The following is a 19,362-nucleotide window of genomic DNA, read 5'->3' on the forward strand; positions in this document are numbered from 1 at the left end:
CTTCTAGTTCTTTTCTTTCTTTCTTCTTCCCCCCTCATTGTTCGAGCGCGACGGTGGCCACAATGCGGCCGGAGGAGGAGAGAAACAACCGAGCGCGCGCGCGCAAACACGTGCTGGAGAGCAGCGCGGAGCAGACGACAACATGCTTTTCTATGCGGCGGCTAGCAGACGACGCGGCCGGGCTGCGCGTAGATTTTGACGGGGTCTCCATGGAGGGCGCTGACGCACAGAGCAGCGCAGCGCCCCCTGGCCCAGGTTTTCTCCCCTATTGTACCAAACATGGGTCTTTGGCCGCTGCCACGACTGATGCTGATAGCACTTTTGGATAATAACCCTGGAGCATGAAAACTTCTGGAGGGCATTCAACATTAGCCTCCCTCACTGGCAGGGGCAGCCGACTGAGGCCATCAGCGTGAGAAATCTGTCCACCAGGCTTATACCTCAATACATAGTTGTATCCTGATAAGAATAATGCCCAGCGGAGGACACGCGGAGAACATGACTCTGGTATAGGTCTGTCGGCTGCCAAAAGACCCAGCAGCGGCTTATAATCAGTCACAACTTCAAATTTGCGACCCCAAAGGTACTGCTTGAAGCGCGTAACTCCAAATACAACAGCGAGTACTTCTTTGTCCAGCTGACTGTAGTTCCTTTCCGCCGAGGTCAGGCTTGGCGACGCAAAAGCTATCGGCCGCTCCACTCCGTCTGCTTCCCTCTGTGTGAGAACCGCTCCAAGGCCATAGGGCGACGCATCCGTGACTAACACTGTAGCCCTCCCCGGATCGAAATGTGCCAACGTCGATGCTGATGCCAGTAATGCCTTACTTCGGCAGAATGCATCTTCCTGAGCTGGCCCCCAAAACCACGGTGTGCCTGGACTCGGCAGGTGGTTGAGCGGGTGAAGTACTGTTGAAAGCTGAGGAATGAAGTTCCTGTAAAAATTAATGAGGCCGATGTAGCTTTGAAGCGTTTTGCAGTCTCGTGGTTTTGGAGCCAAAAGGACCGCTTCAATGTTCTTAGGGCTCGGCTGCAGGCCTTTGCTTGTAATGACATGGCCCAAGTACTCAACTGTTTCCTTCATGAATTCGGACTTGGCCAGTTTCAGGCGGAGCCCTGCTTCCTGCAGGCATCCACGGACACCGCACACATTCTTCCAGTGATCCTCATCGGTCTGGCCAGTCATGAAAATGTCATCGAAGTAAACAGCAACGTGCGGCAGATCACCCAGCAAGTTGTCCATTTCGCGCTGGAACAATGTGGGCGCTGACACCACGCCAAATGGAAGCCTTGTGAATTGGAAAAGCCCTTTCAGCGTATTGATTGTGACCAATTCCTGCGACTCTGGTTCCAACTGTACTTGTTGATACGCATCCTTTAGGTCGAGCTTAGTGAACTTGACACCGCCACTCAGTTTCGCAAACTGTTCTTCAATTCTGGGAATCGGATAGCTTTCGCTGACCGTTACTAGGTTAATGGTGACCTTAAAATCACCACAAATCCGTACTCTGCCGTCTTGTTTGACCACAGGCACGGCAGGTGCGGCCCACCTCGACGTCTGGACAAGGCGTACGATGCCTTCCCTCTGCATGCGTTGTAGCTCTTCTATTACTTTGTCTCGCAATGTAAATGGCACCTGCCTCGCTTTAAAAAACTTTGGTTTTGCACCTTCCTGTAGCGAAATCTTGGCCTGTACGCCTTTTAACGTACCAAGCGACTCTGAAAAAACGTCTCTGAATTCCTTGACGAGGCTTGTCACGGAACAGACTGCCTTAAGCTCCTTTGGTTTCGTTATGGTAATCGCGAACGCTGCCATCCAGTCTCTCCCCAACAACGCCGGACATGGTCCTTTTACAACGAACAGTGGCAGCGTTGCCTCGCGGGCTCCTAACTTCACAACGGCCGTAATTTTCTCCAGAACTGCCGAGAGCTGCCCTGAATAACTTTTCAACTTGACATCAGAGTGCTCTAGCTGTGCTCCGGGAAACATGACGTTGAACTTGTCCTCACCTATGATGGAGACACTGGCTCCAGCGTCCAATTCCATCTCTAGTGGCACATCATTAACGAAGACTTGGACCTGCATGGGCTTGGGTCCAGCCGCTTGTAACGTCCACATGTCGTACGGTGCATCCGTGTCGTCCGTCTCTGGCTCGGCAACCTCGTCCATTTTGTGCACTGAACGCGGTCTCATCCGATTTCTCTGGTCCACCTTCGGGTCGCTGCAGACTCTTGCAAGGTGCCCTTCCTGCCCACATTTGAAACAAACACTAGTGCGATGCCGGCACCACGTCGCTGAGTGTTTGCCACCGCACCGGACGCAACCCTGCCGCTCAACCGCAACTCTTCTCGACGATCGTTCCCCGAAATTGGCCGTCGCTATCTCGCTTGTCGACGCTGCTTGCGTGCACAGTACGTTTGCATCCTTCCTCGCGGCTTCAATGGCAGTCACCAACTGCTTGGCCGATTCCAAGGTTAAATTCGCGGCTTCCAGGAGGCGTGTCTGCATTCCTGTATCATTGATACCACAGACAATCTGATCCCTCACACGCGGTCACGCGACGCCTGTCCAAAATTGCAGTCATCCACAAGCTTGTTAAGTGCCGCAATGTAGTCGTTGACAGACTCACTTCCATGCCTCCGCCTCGAGAAAAATTTGAAACTTGCAATGACTTCGGACACTCTCGGCTTGAAGTGGGAACTCAAAACTGCGAAAATTGCCGTGAGCGTCGCATCTGCAGGCTTCGTAGGTGCAAGCAAACTTCTCAGCAGCGAATATGTTGTCGGCCCGCAGGTTGTCAAGAATACCGCTTTCTGCCTTTCTTCGATGACGTCATTGGCAGCGAAGTACAGCTGAGCGCGCTCCTGGTATTCCGCCCACTAGGTTGTGTTCGCGTCGAACGGTTCCAGCTTTCCGGTGGTCATCTGCACCTGTTAATGGTGCCCGCTTGCCACGCAGCACACTAAACCAATTTGCCACCGGATCCCATCCTCGATGCCAGTTGTCACGTCCACAAGAATGACACAAGTCAGCTGTTCCAGTGCCGGTGCCCGACTGTCTTGGCCGGCCGAAACACATTTATTAATAGCTGTTTAATAAGCGCCCCCTGCCGGATTGGCAGGTTGTCAGTATACAACAATGACGTAAGCGGAGACTCCGTGATTGCTAGCAGGCCGGCGCAGCCCGCGGCGTCGACCAGTTAGCATTTTTCAGGGGCCAACATGGCAACAGCGTACTCGCACTGACGGTCACAGCCGAAATAAATAAAACAATGAAGAGAGTAATTTACCGAGCGATGGGCCCATAGAGGAAGAAAAAAAAAAACACAGAGCGCTTGTAATGCACAAAACTTTACATGTTTCTTAAGCTTTTACGCTCCTTCTTGCACTGCGTATAAACAAACCAAACCCTCAGTCATCGCAACGCTTCCCGAAATGTTTACATACAAATAAGATTTAGTTACCAGCAAAATAGTGTCCTCGCTGCTGCGCTTGCCAGTTTTGAAGCTTTGTCGCACATTTTTCCTTCAAGGTTGGTGCTACAGCTCCGTGTTCAGCAAAAATTACGACCACGGTAGCAGAGCATGACCAAAGAGCCGGCGCCACTAAATTTGCCAGCGCTGTGAAATTCCACATGTTAAAAGGGTTCCAGTGCACAATATAATGCGCATAGGCATCCAGAACATTAGTTGCAAGTCGTGAGAGCAGGCAGCATGCTCCGATGGTCAAGAAGTTGTAATTTTTAGACACACCTCAAAACATGTTCCATTTTAAATGCGGCTGTGACATATACTGCGGAAATATTTCCAGGTTCCTGTGGCGCAGCATAGCCGAGTGTTCTGCGCCGAACGTTGCGGAGCTAGCGGTAATGAGTTCGAATCCAGCAGCTAGAGGGGATTTTTGTTTTTTTCACTTTTTGTAATGAATTTGTGGTGCTTCGTTATTTTTAGTTTTTACTTTTTACCCGAGGCCCTTTTTTTCGCCGTGCGACCAGCGCAATATATCGTCACTCTCCTTGGTATGAGCGGCAAGAATGCCCTTTTTGTTAACGATGCCTGCAAATAGCAAGTTGAAGGTCTTGTTGCCGCAGTATGTGGATCAGATGTGCTATGATTTAATGAACAATTGAATGATAATGCATTTTTCCTTCGGCACTTAGCATATGTATGCTTTTCGTGGCATACGTAGCTGCAGTCGAGCGGTCAGGCGGCGACGGCGGCGATATGTTGGCGCAGAAGTGTGAATGAAGGAGCGTGTCGGCGGCAGCGGATTTCGCGCGCCTCCGAATGCTCAAATGTGAACGAGCCAGGCGCATCTGCTGCTCCAAGCTTGAAACTATCCGAGCACGCATGAAATGCCTGAGCCAGAACATAACCGAAACTGAAGTGGGCGTCTGTGGCGCCTCCAAATATATTTTTGTATTTGCCTTGCAACGTTTACGTTGTCTTTTCGCCGTCGGTTACGTATGATAAAAGGGTGTTATCATATTCGAGACAAAACCTACGACCACATTCAAACGGGCAACGTAATTCACATTTGTCAGCCTCCGGGATCCCAAGCGCGTCACGTGATTTGTAGTTGCGAGCTTCGGCTGTGGCGGCGATACCTGTTTTTCTGTTCTTCCTCTTTACTACCTTATAACAGCTCTGTTTTCAGTAAGAGTGAATTTTGTGTAGTCAGGAATTGGCATTCTATCGATGCAAGCCCACTTCAGATTTCTCTTTAGTGTCCCTTTAATGTGCATCCCCAAACAAGACAGGACTATGTAAAATGACGAGGCAGCAACGGGTGCAAAATCGCAAGGCCATGTATGAACAACTTCGATGATCGATTGCTTGGACGAACCGAAGGAAACCTCGCTCTTTGCGCTCCTTACCTGAATGCGCCTATACCCAGTTGAGCGGTACACATCTTATCTTCTAATAATGCTCCAGTAAGGGTTCCACGAACATATCAGGCACGTGCCGTGCTGGGAATGATCTCAGTCTTCACTGACCTAGCTTCAACACAGCAGTGGACTCTTCTTAATCATTTACTAGTTGGCAAAAATCATCAGCACGTTCTACTGATGAGTTGTCCATGTTTAGCACAGAAGCCATTGCGCAAAGGTTTTGCGAAAAAAAAAATAAAAAAAATATGAGACACGCGAATACAACCATGCGCCGATGCTGTCTGACTGTCCCATCATGAGATTGCACTCCATGAATGGATCGCAGATGACTGTACCGACTGTTTTGTACAAGGAAACAGAAGGAACCGCGTCATGGTTCAGCCATGCCTTTTTGTCAAAGCCCTATAGAAATCGCATTAGGAACAAACTGCATGTAGTCACAGTTACGAAAATGCTTCGAGTAGAATGTTTCCTTTGGCCGGCTCGAATTTATCTCTCTTCTCAGCAATGCCGTATTGCGCCGCGAGCTTTTAATACAATGTTTTAATACATCGTTGCGTCCACAGCTGTTCGTGCATCTGAAAACATGCAGAGCTGTGTTGTATCAGGTGCACAACACTAACTTGACTTATTTTGTACGTCCGCAACGCACGCAAAACGAGGAACAGTGCACGTCGAAAACCCCCTTCGTTGGCTCTGAATGCCTCCGGCTCCTCCCGGTGACGTCACGACGGACGGAGAAGCGAGGTTTCTCCCTCCGCTTTCCTCCTCTGTAGCAGTCGCGCGAGGCGCGGGAAATTTGAATTGCGCACTTTCAGTCAACGAATTGCGCAGGTGTTTTATGCATAATCAAAAAATCCCTTCACAGGCATGATCAACAAATAATCTACTTCAAAAGCCTATAGTATTGGTACATTTGAAAACCGCTGCAGTGTCCCTTTAAGAATGCTCAGCTCATTACTGGGTGCCACATTACATTACTGCATGTAAGCAATTCGTTACTTTTAAAAATAGAGACTCAGAAAAAATTTCTCAGGCAGGCCTCTTCTTTTTCTATAAATGACTTGGGCCAGATGGTGGTGGGGTGATGTTCACAGAAGAACCCAGCCAGAGTGGGAAGAGGCTGACAGAACACCAGCGCCATGATGTGTCAGCCTCTGCCTGCATCCTGCCTCTGTGCTTGCGTCTGAACATGATACCAACGCTGCTGGTGGCGGACTCGGCAACGTGGCCCAGAAGACACCAGAACAAAGTGTAAAGTTCGATGTGGCACTAACCGAAGAAGAGCTCAGTGATACAGCGACCTTGCTATGCCTGTGGTTTGCTTTCACTTCTTCTTTTTTTTTTTTTTTTTTTTTTTTTTTTTTTTTTTTTTTCAATTTGATGTAAACGGCTAGGGTTCAACCCGACGCCCTCCATCCCACACACACACCATAATAATCATCCCCAGCAATCAGTAAAAATGAACAAGTTCAGTGCTGCTGGCTGTCTGTGCCAGAATGGCCATCGAAATGGGTGATCTATCAAAAAAAGAAGAAAAAAAAGATATTATGTTTCTTGTATAAATCTTCCTTGGTGCCTGTCATGCTGCAATGGGGATGCCAGGCACAAAAGAATCGCAAGAGACTTCTCACCTGTGCAGCTTCTCGTGGATCTGGAGGCAGTTGTCCCTCAGCCGGCTCAACAACTCTGCACAGGTCAGAATACCACAGTTGGAAAGGAGAGGAGAAGGCAACAGTACTTATGGATGAGAACAGCACAGCAGTGACTATTTTCACATTGATGCTTCACTGCGCACGCACTGCTGGAAGCATCTAAGCACGAGTGCTTGAAAATGTGTGAGTGGCAGTGGCCTCTTGCAAACGGCTGTGTGAGGAGGAGGAGGAGGAGGAGGAGGCCACAACGCTATTTGACAATTGCACAGTTTTTGTGAAACATGTAGTGCCACCAATGAACGTCCGTAGCTGGGCTGATGCGTGGCCACAGCCGCTGCAGGCTGGCGTGACACCCACAATATCAAGCTGGCTTTACCTTAGGTTTTCTACAGAGCAGGGTTTAACATCCGTGCCAATAAGTTTGCTCCACCACGGCTCCACCAATTCCTTCAATAAATCCTTCCTTCCCAGCGCGATTGAAAACTGGAATAACCTCCCCGAATACATTGTCATTGAGACTAATCCTTCTAGATTCAGACAGCTCCTAATCGACTATCTCAATGAAAATAAATAATCTTCCTGTAGCTTATGTCAGCTACCAAGCCCTGCAGACTGACCAGCCGGTTTTACTTCCATAGCTGTTATTTGAAATTGTTTTACATTTTTGCCACTCTGCCATGACTTATCTGAATTTGTTACTCTTGCCTTTTTTCACCTTTTTTTTTTTTTTACATGCTGTTTCTATTTTGTGTCTTTATGTTATTTTGTTATTTGTTATATATATATATATATATATTTTTTTTTTCTATACTTCTATATTACTTTTATATTTATGATCATGTATGACTGCTGAGCTACCCTGTACTACCCCCCCCCCCCCCCCCCCCCCCCCCCCCCCTTATATAATGTCCCGAACGGGACCTTTAAGGGTTAATAAATGATGATGATGATGAAACAAAGATGTGTTGTGCATCCGTACCTCAACCTTTCTCATGTATTAGAAAACTTGCATTAAGTAGAAAATTGCTTCAAGGAGTATTACGAGGCAGCTGACTGATAGGAAAGGTTAAAAGCTGAACAATCTTTTCAATCAATTTTCTCCCACCCACTACACTAGCAGTTGTAACATGTGCAGAACACCAAGCAGGCACATTAGAAAATGACAAAAATACCCTGCATGATTTGCTTGACAGCTGAGTAACTTTTGAATCCAAAAATGTGGTATACTTTGGTGATGTGGGCGATAGTCTGCCTGGCAGCACGTGAAGTTAGTGGCACACACACACTCTGTATACAGGGTTAGTGTGACCATGAGTCCCATGACTCACAAAATCTGACATTGATACGGTTGGTTGTGAGCCAAAAATCCTGACTGGTTAAAGGGTAATCGCATCACAGTCACGTGCCCTCAGAACATGATGACCACCAGTTGCTACTGCATCACAACCTCAAAGCAGAGCCCTTCATGCCTGCTGTTGCATGCATGTCAGAATGCCAATATCACCTGGACATAGCCTACCAGTTTCCAGCTCGATTAATAAGAAAAAAAAGGAAATAAGAAAAAACGGGCCAAACAGGCCATTTTATTTGCTCTGTCCTTCCACGAGAAACTGGGAGAGAGCCATGTGGGTTAGGGAACAATGCATACACTATAAAAGTGATATCTGCTAGGTCTTTTTAAACAAGTTTTCGTTTGCTTCAAGCTCTTGCTCTGCATCATTTTGTCATCCATTCCCCCTATATCTGGCACAGAATGATGGTGGTGGAAGAGCAGTCTCCTTTCTGTGGTGACACACGGTACACCACTCCAACATGAATGACTACTCAACAGTTTCCACTCCACATTTTGTTTTTTTACTTTCAAAATAATTATTTGCCTCATTACAATTTACAATGGCCTTGCCCTCCACAGTGTTGGACACCTATGTCCATCTATGCTTACTCTTGAAACCACACCAGCCCTCTCCCACAGCAGCACATAATTTTAGGCCTGTTGCAGCTGCCACCATGCACTCCTAACAGAGAGACAGTCGAACTGTTCTGGTTGGTTCCGAACAAACCAACACAGCAATGGAGCATATGGAGGGGACCCACCGGGGTGAGTGGACAGGTGATTGATGGCCTGCAGGGAGACAGAGGCCTGCAGAGGTGGCAGGGACGCCGAGAAGCAGTAGCCCAGGCCAGACAGACGCTGAAACAGCACCACCCACATTCAATCTCCCTCTGTTGGATCTCAGCGTGAGAGAGAGATACACATCGAGTGATGTTACTGTAAAAACCCATACATAATATGAGGCGTAATTTCAGCATAGCAAAAAACAGGGATAAAAAAAAAAAAGAAGTTTCCATCTGTGCATCACAAAACCCTTGCAATGACTGGCTGGTGCAATCTGGGTGCTCCCGTGTACGCACCCTTGAGTTTACATCGCTTCAGCCATCGAATGCTTCGTCTGCTGAGATATACCTTTTTATAGAAACTCCTACTAAGCACATTTGGTATTCTGCATTTGCTGAAAGCACGACCGATGAGATCCTAGAAAATGTTTGCCCCAGCATCTGTGATCCAAATGCAGAGCATGGCCCAATTTAGCTGCATGCCTCATCTTGTCCTCGTGGCAGCACATGATGCAGCTGTCAGCAGCTACGAATATTTTGCTTTTAAACACAACCAAGTACTGCTCCCGGGATCTGGACATCCTGTGCGGTGCAATCGGCCTGCTTTCAAAATCAGTGTGGTGAAACGGTGGTAAAACCGAAACTGCTCAAAAACAACCAACCAAACAGTGCTGCTAGATTGCACCTCCTTCAGACCGAAGCCCGATGGTGACGAGACTGCAATTGCAAATTTGGGCGCCTCATTTCTTGGATCCACATACAAGACGGAAATATGACACGATAAAATCAAGGAAAAAAAAATATTACATGTGGATGAGTGACCTTCTACAAAAGTAAAAACAGGCCTGCTTGTCAGTACTCTAAGGCACAAAGGCAGCTAAGGAATTAAGGCACTGAAATGATGTTTACACCTATCGGGTGCTATGTAAAATTGGGTGATGTCAATGAACGCTGTGCATTCAAAGAGAGTAGATGTGACTAAAAGGTCCCCTGTAAATACCTGAAATAAAATTAAATCTTTCCACATCCCAGGCATGAAATTTGATAGATAGAACGAAATATCATTATAAGGAAGTAAACTGCTGATTTTGGCGACTTTGTTGAATCAAGATTTAACTGTAGTATGCATGCTTCTGGAAGCTCATCTATTATGCTTTTCAAACTCTGAAGTGTTGAGTTGGTGATCGGGCAGATATATAGACCATTTTACCACCCTTGGAGAAACCAGTTTGACTGGGCTGTTAAGGAGTCAGTCATCAACACTTTCCTGTGCTACGAAGCAGCCCAACATGGTAGCACCCTTCTCGCCTTTGTAAAATAATCTATATAAAGAGACAGACTGCTAGCAGTCTATGAAATGCTAAAGCATGAATACTCATACCTTTAAGGGATGTTTCAGGCTCTAAATGTCGACATGCCATTTAGATATTTATTCGTACCTCAAATGCTCCTGTGTAGGAGTTTTAAATGACAGGTGGGTGGCTTCAGAAAAGGAGGTTTTCAAAAGCAGTCCTGATTGATCTACCCATTATTACTGTCCCACCACTGGACGGTGTGCAGCCATCGCAGTGGTCTTATGCAAGTGTATTGCTTCAAGGGAAGCTGAAATGCTTTTTTGACAATTTCCAGAGATGCGCGCATTAGAATATATGGAAGTAGAATATATGAAATGGTTTCGCGCTACCATATAAATTTATGACGTAATCTACTATTAAATTTGCAGCAATTCTCAGGCTTCTCCTCACAGCAATGCAGCAGTGTGGTGAAACTAGACAATGACATCATAGGTAACATTTAGAATTTCAACATCTTTCTCTCAATTCTTTCTGCGAGTCACCCAATGGAGCCAAACGACACCTAGCGACCTTTATCTCTTCTTGCTCAAAGCAAACGTTTCCGCTTTGGAAATGCATCATCTGTAGAGATAACGTCATCACTGATGCCCCCACTTGTCACCGTGTACTGCAGAGAAGCCTGAATGCCAAAATAGCTTTATTTAGCGATTACGTCGTGAATTTAAATGCTAGCGCAAAACGACTTGGGATGAATTAACCTTAGCCTTCACAAATTCGATTCCTTTAATTTCGTCAAATTCTAAAATCTCTTCAGTTTCCCTTTCAACAAGTGCTTGTCAGAGGCATTTAGGTGCGTCTCCTGTACACAGGGCAACTACATTTTGAATTCAGAGACTCATTTCCTAATGCTATCAAGATTATGCAGCGGGCCTCAGGCATTCTCCACTGTGTTATCTACATACTGCAATGTGCCCAATCTGTGCAAGGGAGAGTGTTACAAAAAATAATTTACAGCCAGTTTGCATAGTTAATGAAATGCGAAGTAGGTGCGCTAGCATTTCTAACTCTTGCTATACTTCAGAATACAGTCGAACCCGGTTATATCGAACCCGGATATATCGAATTTTGGTTATATTGAACTCACGGAATATCCCCTTGAAAATCCCATGTAAAAGTATAGGAAAGCCGCGTCATATATCGAACTCAATTTCACCAGGCGTTCGATATATCGAACTCCGCACCACGCACTGGAAAGTGTGCCTTCCCGAAAGACGATCGCATCACCCTTGGCCATTTGCCGCATGACATTTTCAAGCCATGCGTGGAAGGAATGAGAGGGGACAGTTCGGCGACGGCTGGTCTGGGCAGCGCCGCGCCCATTCCCCAAAGGCGCGCGCATCTGCAGTTGTCGTTTCCCGCGCACCAACACATGACGTTTGCAAGCCATGTGCGTGGGTGTGCCCATTCTTTTGCCGAGCTATCTCTCTCCTTCAGCACGCGCAATGCATGCGCCAAGCCAGCTCAGCCCGTTTTCAGACAGACGTCGGACGCTTTCTCCAGCGTGTGTTGTGAACCCTCTGCATGCAGCGGCGGACGTGGCTATGACGCCTGCGGATGTTAAGAAGCGGCAGCTCTCTCTCTCTGTTTTTTTTTTTTTTTTTTTTTTTTTGCGAGAGTTATCCTTTTTTATCGTTGTGCTGTACGCACGACGTAGCTTAAGATATGACGGCTGCTGACGTTAAGAAGCGGCAGGGTATTTTTTTTTTTGCGGGGATGTTTATTTTATTTATTTATTTTTATCGTTTATAGTACCTGCATGTATGAATCAGCGAAGTGTGCGGTCAGCTGCTGCAATCATGACGCCCACCCCAAGCGCGGCGTGATAAATCGAACCAGGCTAGTTCAAGCCATCACGGGCACTCTGCCAAGTTCGCTCCCCGCCACCGCAGGAGCTATCAAAAGATAAACGCGCCCTGACGTTATCGCTGCGCAGCATCTTGGCACGCTGCCAATGAGCTGTGGATGAGACGACTGAAACGGACTGATGCGTGCCATCGACATGCAAGCGAAAATGCTGGCGATTTCTGCTGCTGCGGCGAGAGGGACGCAGTTCCAACAAGTTTGAAAATTTTCGCTCAGTCGCTGCCGCTCGTCGCTGAGATCACTCGGTCGCTTGCCTGTGAGCGAGCTGGCCTTAACGCATTTTTTGTTTTCAAATTCTCGGGTGAAAAAGTGGAGGGTGGGCTCATTATGCGAGTGGGTTGATTACGCGACAAATACGGTATCGTTTTTTCGCATCGTAAGTGCCGTCACAAGCCGATTTCTATATATCAAATTATCGATATATCGAACTATTTCGCGATCCCCTTCAAGTTCGATATATCCGGGTTCGACTGTACTATTCTATGCATTTTTACATCATATCAAAGAGTAAGGATGTGCACTTGAAGGCATTATCATCATCATCAGCCGGACTACTACACTCACTGCAGGGCGAAGGCCTCTCCCATATTCCTCCAAATAAGAGGGTCCTGTTAGTTATGTTAATTATGCATCCACTAGAAGCTGTACCCACCTGACCTCTGCAGACTTTATAACCTCATCCGTCCACCTAACTTTCTGCCGCCGCCTGCTGCCTTTTCCTGCCCTTGGAATCCAATTTGTCCCTCTTAGAGACCATCGGTTACCCTCACTTCGCACTACATGCCCTGCCCATTTCTTCCTCCTGATTTTCACTAGAATGTCAATAACTCGAGTTATTGCTCCGACCCACTCTGCACGCTTCCAATCTCTTAACGCTACACCTCTACCGCAAGGCACTTGAAGGCAGCTGCTTGTTAAGGTAAGCACCAGCTGCTTCACAATGCAGTGCAGAGCCGAAGTCTAGGCAGCATCACGCATATATATGTCTGGTGTTATTGAAGGCGACTGACACGAGGGGAGAGAGGCCAAAGTTGAGGGCGAATACAGTCGAACCCGGATATATCGAACTCGAAGGGGATCGCGAAATAGTTCGATATATCGATAATTCGATATACAGAAATCGGCTTGGGACGGCACTTACGATGCGAAAAAACGATACTGTATTTGTCTAATCAACTCACTCGCATAATGAACCCACCCTCTACTTTTGCACTCGAGAATTTTGGAAAAAAAAAGAGTTAAGGACAGCTCACTCACATGCAAGCGTTAAGCGATCTCAGCGACGAGCGGTAGTGACACAGCAAAAAATTTCCAACTTGTTGAAACTGCGCCGTACAAGCCACCCACCGCGGCTGCTCAAAACAAGGTTTCTGTGTCGCCGGGGCAGAAATCGTCAGCGTTATCACTTGCATGTCGCACTCCGTTTCGGTCGTCTCACCCACAGCTCATTTCTTGGCAGCGTGCCCGTCGCTGCGTGTTTATCTTTTAATCGCTCCTGCTGCGGCGGGGAGCGAACTTGGCAGACTGCCCGTGATGGCTTGATTGCACAAGCCTGGTTCCATTTATCACGCCGCGCTTGGGGCTGGCGTAGTCTACTGCCACAAAATCATTGGAAAGCGTGATAAAGTAGCTGCAAATGCTGTTTGAAGCAAAAAGTGCTAAAAGCCGGCGTCATGATCACTGCTGACCGCGTGCTTTTTTTTATTCATACATGCAAAAATAAACGACTCCCGCAAAAGCAAAAAAAGAAAAAGCAAAAAAAGAAAAAGAAAAAAAAGAAGAAAAAGCCGCTTCGTAACGCCATATCTTACGCTACGCCGCGCGTACAACACAACGATAAGAACAAACGACTCTCGCAAAAAAAAAAAAAAAAAGGTTTGGTTTGGTTTGGTTTGTGGGGTTTAACGTCCCAAAGCAACTCAGGCTATGAGAGACGCCGTAGTGGAGGACTCCGGAAATTTCGACCACCTGGGGTTCTTTAACGTGCACTGACATCGCACAGCACACGGGCACCTTGCTTTTCGCCTCCATCGAAAAAATCTGCCGCTTCTTAACTTCCGCAGGCGCCGACATCATGACGAGAGGAAAGCAGGGCCCCCAACTAGTCTCTTCAGCCGTCAGCTGCCGCCGCACGCAGAGGGTTTGCAACACACGCTGGAGAAAGCGTCCGACGTTCTGTCTGAAAACGGGCTGAGCTGGATTGGCGCATGCGTAGCGCGTGCTACTGCGAACGAAGGCCGGGCTTTTTTCCTCCTCTCGTTCCCATCAGTTCTCTCTGGTTCATTCGCCCACATGGCTTGCAAACGTTACGTGCTGGCGCGCGGGAAACGATAACCGCAGATGCGCGCGCCATTGGGGATAGATAGCGCGCGGCACTGCCCAAGCCGAACTGTCCCCTCTCATACCTTCCGCGTGTGGCTTGAAAACATCACGCGTCAAACGGCTGAGGGTGATGCGATAGTCTTTCGGGAAGGCACACTTTCCAGTGCGTGGTGCGGAGTTCGATATATCGAACGACCGGCGAAATTGAGTTCGATATACGACGCGGCTTTCCTATACTTTTACATGGGATTTTCAAGGGGATATTCCGCGAGTTCGATATAACCAAAATTCGATATATCCGGGCTCGATATAACCGGGTTCCACTGTATAGGCTGGTTGGTTGAGTTAGTTATATGAGGTTTTATGCCGCAAGAGCAACTAGTATGGCTATATTGCGGCAAACACAAGGTTAGATGATTTGTTACGTGAAGTGCTTAAGAGTTATGGTTCTCATATTCGATTTAAAACATTGTCTTCCTTAAGAAATGTACAAACTAGAGAGAAATCGACGAATGCTTGTTCCCTAAAAGCAATGCAGGATGAAATGGAATGTGTTCATTATAAAATACAGTAAGATGTTTTTTCTTGAGATTCTCGAGTTGCATGCAGGAGATTAAAATGTGATTGACTGTGAGCTCATCTCTGCACAATTCACACACTGGTTTGTCTTTATTTGTCAAGAGAAAATTATGAGTGATGTGTGTGTGTGTCCTATGCGTAGACAACATAAAATAACCTCAATAAAACGTTCCTGATGTCGGCACGATTTCCATTCCCCTAAAAAGGGCTTTACAGAATGTAGCTTGTTCTTTTCTTCAATTTTCCAATCAGCTTGCCATCTAGCTCTTAGTTTCCTGAGCACCAATTTTATACAATCCCTGTGTGGTATGTTTTCACATTTTATTTCTCTGGATCTTGCTTGTGCAGCACTTAATTCCAACATGACTGGGGGCCCAGCAGAATGTTATATTATGTTTTTGGGACGCTATCTGCACTATGGTGTGCATTATGTTGCCAATAAGTGGTTCAACTGCATTTTTAGAGTTTAATGCAGTGAGGACACCAAGAGTCAGTGTAAATGATGCTATTTTTAATGTTTTCATTTCTTATTTTTTTTTTACAGCAGTACAAACAGCATAGCACTCTGCAGGGAAAGCTGACGTATAAGGAGGTAGCCTTGTTATTGCTTCTGTTTCATCTTGTACTGCTGCACTTCCAACATAGTTACTTGTCCTTGAACCATCTGTGTAAAATGCAATGTAATTCGTATATTTTTCTTTTAGTGCCAGGAATTCCTGCAATATGTGTTCATGTGGAGTGTGCATTTTTTTTAAACTGTGTTAGCATGAGGTCAACAACTGCTGGAAGAATGTACCACGAAGGGAGTGGTTCGTGTCTTGGTGCAATACATTGTTTCATTCAATACGTCCAGCTCTCGGAATTTTTCTTCAAAGCGCAAGAGCAAAGATTTAATTGCTTGAGGCTTGTTGTTGAAGAGTATTCGGGAAGGGCATTTCGTGACAATAGAGTAACAGAGATGTTTAGGCATAGAACGGAGTTTGAGGACGTATGTACCAGTTAATGCAGTTTTTCAATCTTATAAAGCAGGTTTATTAGTTTCCACTTAGAGGCTAGCTATTGGAGAAGTTCTATAAGCACTGGATGATAAACGTAAACCAAGATTGTGAACTGGATCTAGCTGTTTTAGGTAGGATGGCCTGGCCGAGCCGTATAATATTGACTCATAGTCTAACTTAGAGCGTATTAGAGAACGGTAAATATGTAAAAGAGATGCCCTATCAGACCCCAGCGTTTTCTTGAAAGTAGTTTCATCACATTGAGGGCTTGGGATGCTTTTTTCTTTAAATTGTTTATATGTGGGAGAAAGGTTAATTTTTTGTCAAAGGTGACACCTAAAAATTTATGTTCTTGTTTAAAGGCCCACTGTCCACCCTCCGGTCGAAAATATTTTCTTCCCCGGTGACTGTGAGACTTCGCCCCCAGAACGCAAGGCCGCAAAATGTTTTTGAAAAGAGTAGCTAATAACAGCCACCCCAATCACCCGATTCTGTCGTGTTTCCTTCCGTTCCCTCGCAAGAATTTTTCACTCTCCTACCCGGTTGTCTAGCCTCTGCAAGACAAATTTCCCTTCCTTTTCTGCGTTTGGCGGGAGGTGGGGCGTGGCACTCCGCCTGCGCGAAAAAGAAAAAAGAAAACGGGCGAGGGAGCGCGCGTCTCTGGATTCAGTTGGACTGTGGCGAGGAAAAAGCGCGCAGTGAGCGGTAGACACCCATCCTTCACCATCAGACAGGGAGACGGACCAATGGACGTTGTTCGCAGGAAGTACGTCGTTACTGTGGTTCGACGGGCCAGCGCAGGAAACGGGGAAGCTGGCTTTCCGAAGGAGAGCATGAGAGAGCTTTGATTTGTATTTTCGTTGCTTTGCGGCGCGCGTGTCACTGTAGCATTTTGCACAGACTATCTCCGGTACCTGATCGAAACACTGGGACACTGGGAAACTTGTGCAGGGACAAGGGCATCAAGGACACAGATTCTGCGCGAAGTGGGACTAACCACAACAAGGGAAGAGGACTTTTCTAAATGGCTCACCGACAACGCTAAGAGCGGAAGCCTGCTCCAGTTCCTCACGGAAAACCATTTACAGTACAACCTCGATAATTCGAACTCGGTTAATTCGAAATCCCGGATAATTCGAAGGTTTTCTGCGGTCCCGTATTTTCCAATGTAAATTTGGCCGGATAATTCGAACAGGCGGCCTGCGCCAGCCCGGTTAATTCGAAAATTTGGACTGCTATGCGGCAATGCCTGATCCATGTTTCGCCGCAAACCCGGCGAAACGACGGCCCTACGGAGCCGCGAGGCAAAGCCACAAAGTAATGGTGATGATTTAAAGGCGAAGCGCCCCAGCCGGAGCACTCTCTGCACAAAAATCGGTCCACAGTGCGCCTCGCACACCGCCGAAACACGCGCCTGCAGAGGAGAAGACGTGCTTCACTGCAACACGGCGGGCATATCGGTTTTTATCACGTGACCTCGCCCCCACTCCATCCCTTGGTGTGCTTCGCCCACTCTTCCCCTGTGCCTCCGACGCTGCAAGTACGCCACCACCACCGCCGCGCCGGTCTCGCCTGCGCCATTTCTTTGTGTTGTGCGCTGTGGTTAGGGGTCGGCTACTGTGCCGTTATTTTGGGCGGGACTGTGCAGAAGTGCTAGCTTTGTGACCGTAGCAGTGCAGAAATGCCAAAGTACAAGACTTTAACGCTGCAGCAGAAGTTCTGCTTGATCCAGAAAGCAGGCAAGAGCGCTTGTTCGAAGACAGAGTTGGCCAAAAAGCATGGCGTGCCCCTCTCGACGTTGTCCACAATATTGAGCAACAAGTCAAAAATACTAAAGGCTTACGGCAAGACCTATTCTTCGAAGCGGTCACGAGTGCGGGCTCCCACGTATCAAGATGTGGAAGCTGCTCTGCTTCGCTGGCTGCAGAAAGCAAACGTTGCCCACCTTCCCGTCAATGGAACGCTACTGCGGGAGAAGGCCAACGACCTAGCTCTACAACTTGGGCACGAGGAATTTAAGTGCAGCAATGGATGGTTTTGCCGTTTTAAAGAACGCAATAATTTAACCTTTCTCACCGTCTGTGGTGAGAGCGGCAGCACTAACAAGAGCGTTGTCGAGGATTGGAGAAACCACACATTGGCGCCGCTGCTTAGCGAGTACGGTGCAGACGACGTTTACAACCTTGACGAGGCTGCACTTTTTTATAAGATGCTGCCAACAAAAACATTCGCAGTGAAGAACACCGCCATCAAGGGTAGGAAACAGGCCAAGGACAGGATTACTGTGCTGTTCGGCGCAAACATGTGCGGTAAACGCAAGCTGCCGCTACTGGCCGTCGGGAAGACGGGGAAGCCTCGCTGCTTCAAAAATGCGCGGCTGCTGCCAAAGGATGAACTCGTCTACAGGCACAATAAGAAAGCCTGGATGACAGGTGCAATATTTGAAGAGTATGTGCGGCAACTTGACCGCAAGTTCGCGGCCACGGGCAGGAATGTCCTATTTGTCGTCGACAACTGCCCGGCACATGGCGAAATCCCACATCTCCAGGCCATCAGGATGGTATTTTTACCTCCGAACACCACTTCAATCTCACAGCCGATGGACCAAGGCGTCATTCACCAAACTAGGAAGATTTATCGGTGCCACCTGCTCAAGCGCATGCTCCTTTGCTACGACAATGGCAAGGAGTACTCCATCGACCTCCTCGGAGCCATATGGCTCATGGTGTACGCTTGGAAACAAGTGGAGCCCACATTGATCAGGCGGTGTTTTGAACACGCTGGTTTTTCCAGTGAAAGCACTGTTGATGCCGATGCAGACCACCCATGTACTACTACTCTTGACGAAGAAGGAGCAGAGTATTGCGACCGCATCAATGCGCTCTGCGCAGAGGATGAGTCCAACGCAGTCGGCTTCGCCGAGTATATCAACATTGAGAGCGAAGAGCAAACTGGCTACTCTGACTTGGAGAGTGAGATCACTGCTGGTACGAACATGCGCGATGACAGCGACGATAGCGACGACGACACCGACGAGCCTCCCCGAGCACCTGCTCTTGGTGAAGTTATCAGATCGCTGAACGTTATCCGCAGTTTTGTTGAGTGCCGCGGTGGAAGTTCAGAGATGTTTCGTCTATTTGACCAACTCGAGAGCGTGACCTTAGGAGCCGCAAACTACCGGACGCGGCAAACCAGAATCTCTGATTACTTTCAGTAGTAATTCAAAATATGCCGAATAAAGGTAACACGTTCCTGCAACAAATTTTTTTGCCTAAGTCTTATTTCTTGGTGTGTTCGGTTAATTCGAAAACCCGCTTAATTCGAAGATTTCTCACGGTCCCGATGACTTCGAATTAACGAGGTTGTACTGTACATGAGTTTCTATAATATGCCTTATGGCAAGCTTGCGTACAAAAAAAAAAAAAAAAAAAGAAAAAAAAAAAAAAAGAGAGAGAGAGAGAGAGAGAGAGAGAGAAACACTGGGCTTTTTCCCTGGACAGTGGCCCTGTTTAACGGGCAATGGATTCTGGTTCAGGTAAAGTGTAGGGTTGCTTTGCAATCCTCGTCTAAGCGAGAATAAAACAGCT

At 47.3% G+C, this 19,362-nt stretch overlaps 1 protein-coding gene across 1 annotated transcript in view; it reads right to left on the bottom strand.

Annotated features, from left to right (window-relative positions):
- Spt-I (serine palmitoyltransferase subunit I) overlaps positions 1 to 19,362 on the bottom strand; it is a 103,843-nt gene that overhangs the window by 23,958 nt on the left and 60,523 nt on the right. Inside the window, exons 9-10 of the mRNA XM_084576057.1 lie at positions 8,638 to 8,734; positions 6,523 to 6,577 (exon numbers count right to left, since the gene is read on the bottom strand). Of these exons, the coding sequence (XP_084432183.1) occupies positions 6,523 to 6,577; positions 8,638 to 8,734 (152 nt within the window). The remainder of the gene's footprint in view (positions 1 to 6,522; positions 6,578 to 8,637; positions 8,735 to 19,362) is intronic.

Source organism: Amblyomma maculatum, chromosome 8 (assembly GCF_055883805.1).
Source record: "Amblyomma maculatum isolate TAMU_Amacu chromosome 8, ASM5588380v1, whole genome shotgun sequence".
Lineage (NCBI taxonomy): Eukaryota > Metazoa > Arthropoda > Arachnida > Ixodida > Ixodidae > Amblyomma > Amblyomma maculatum.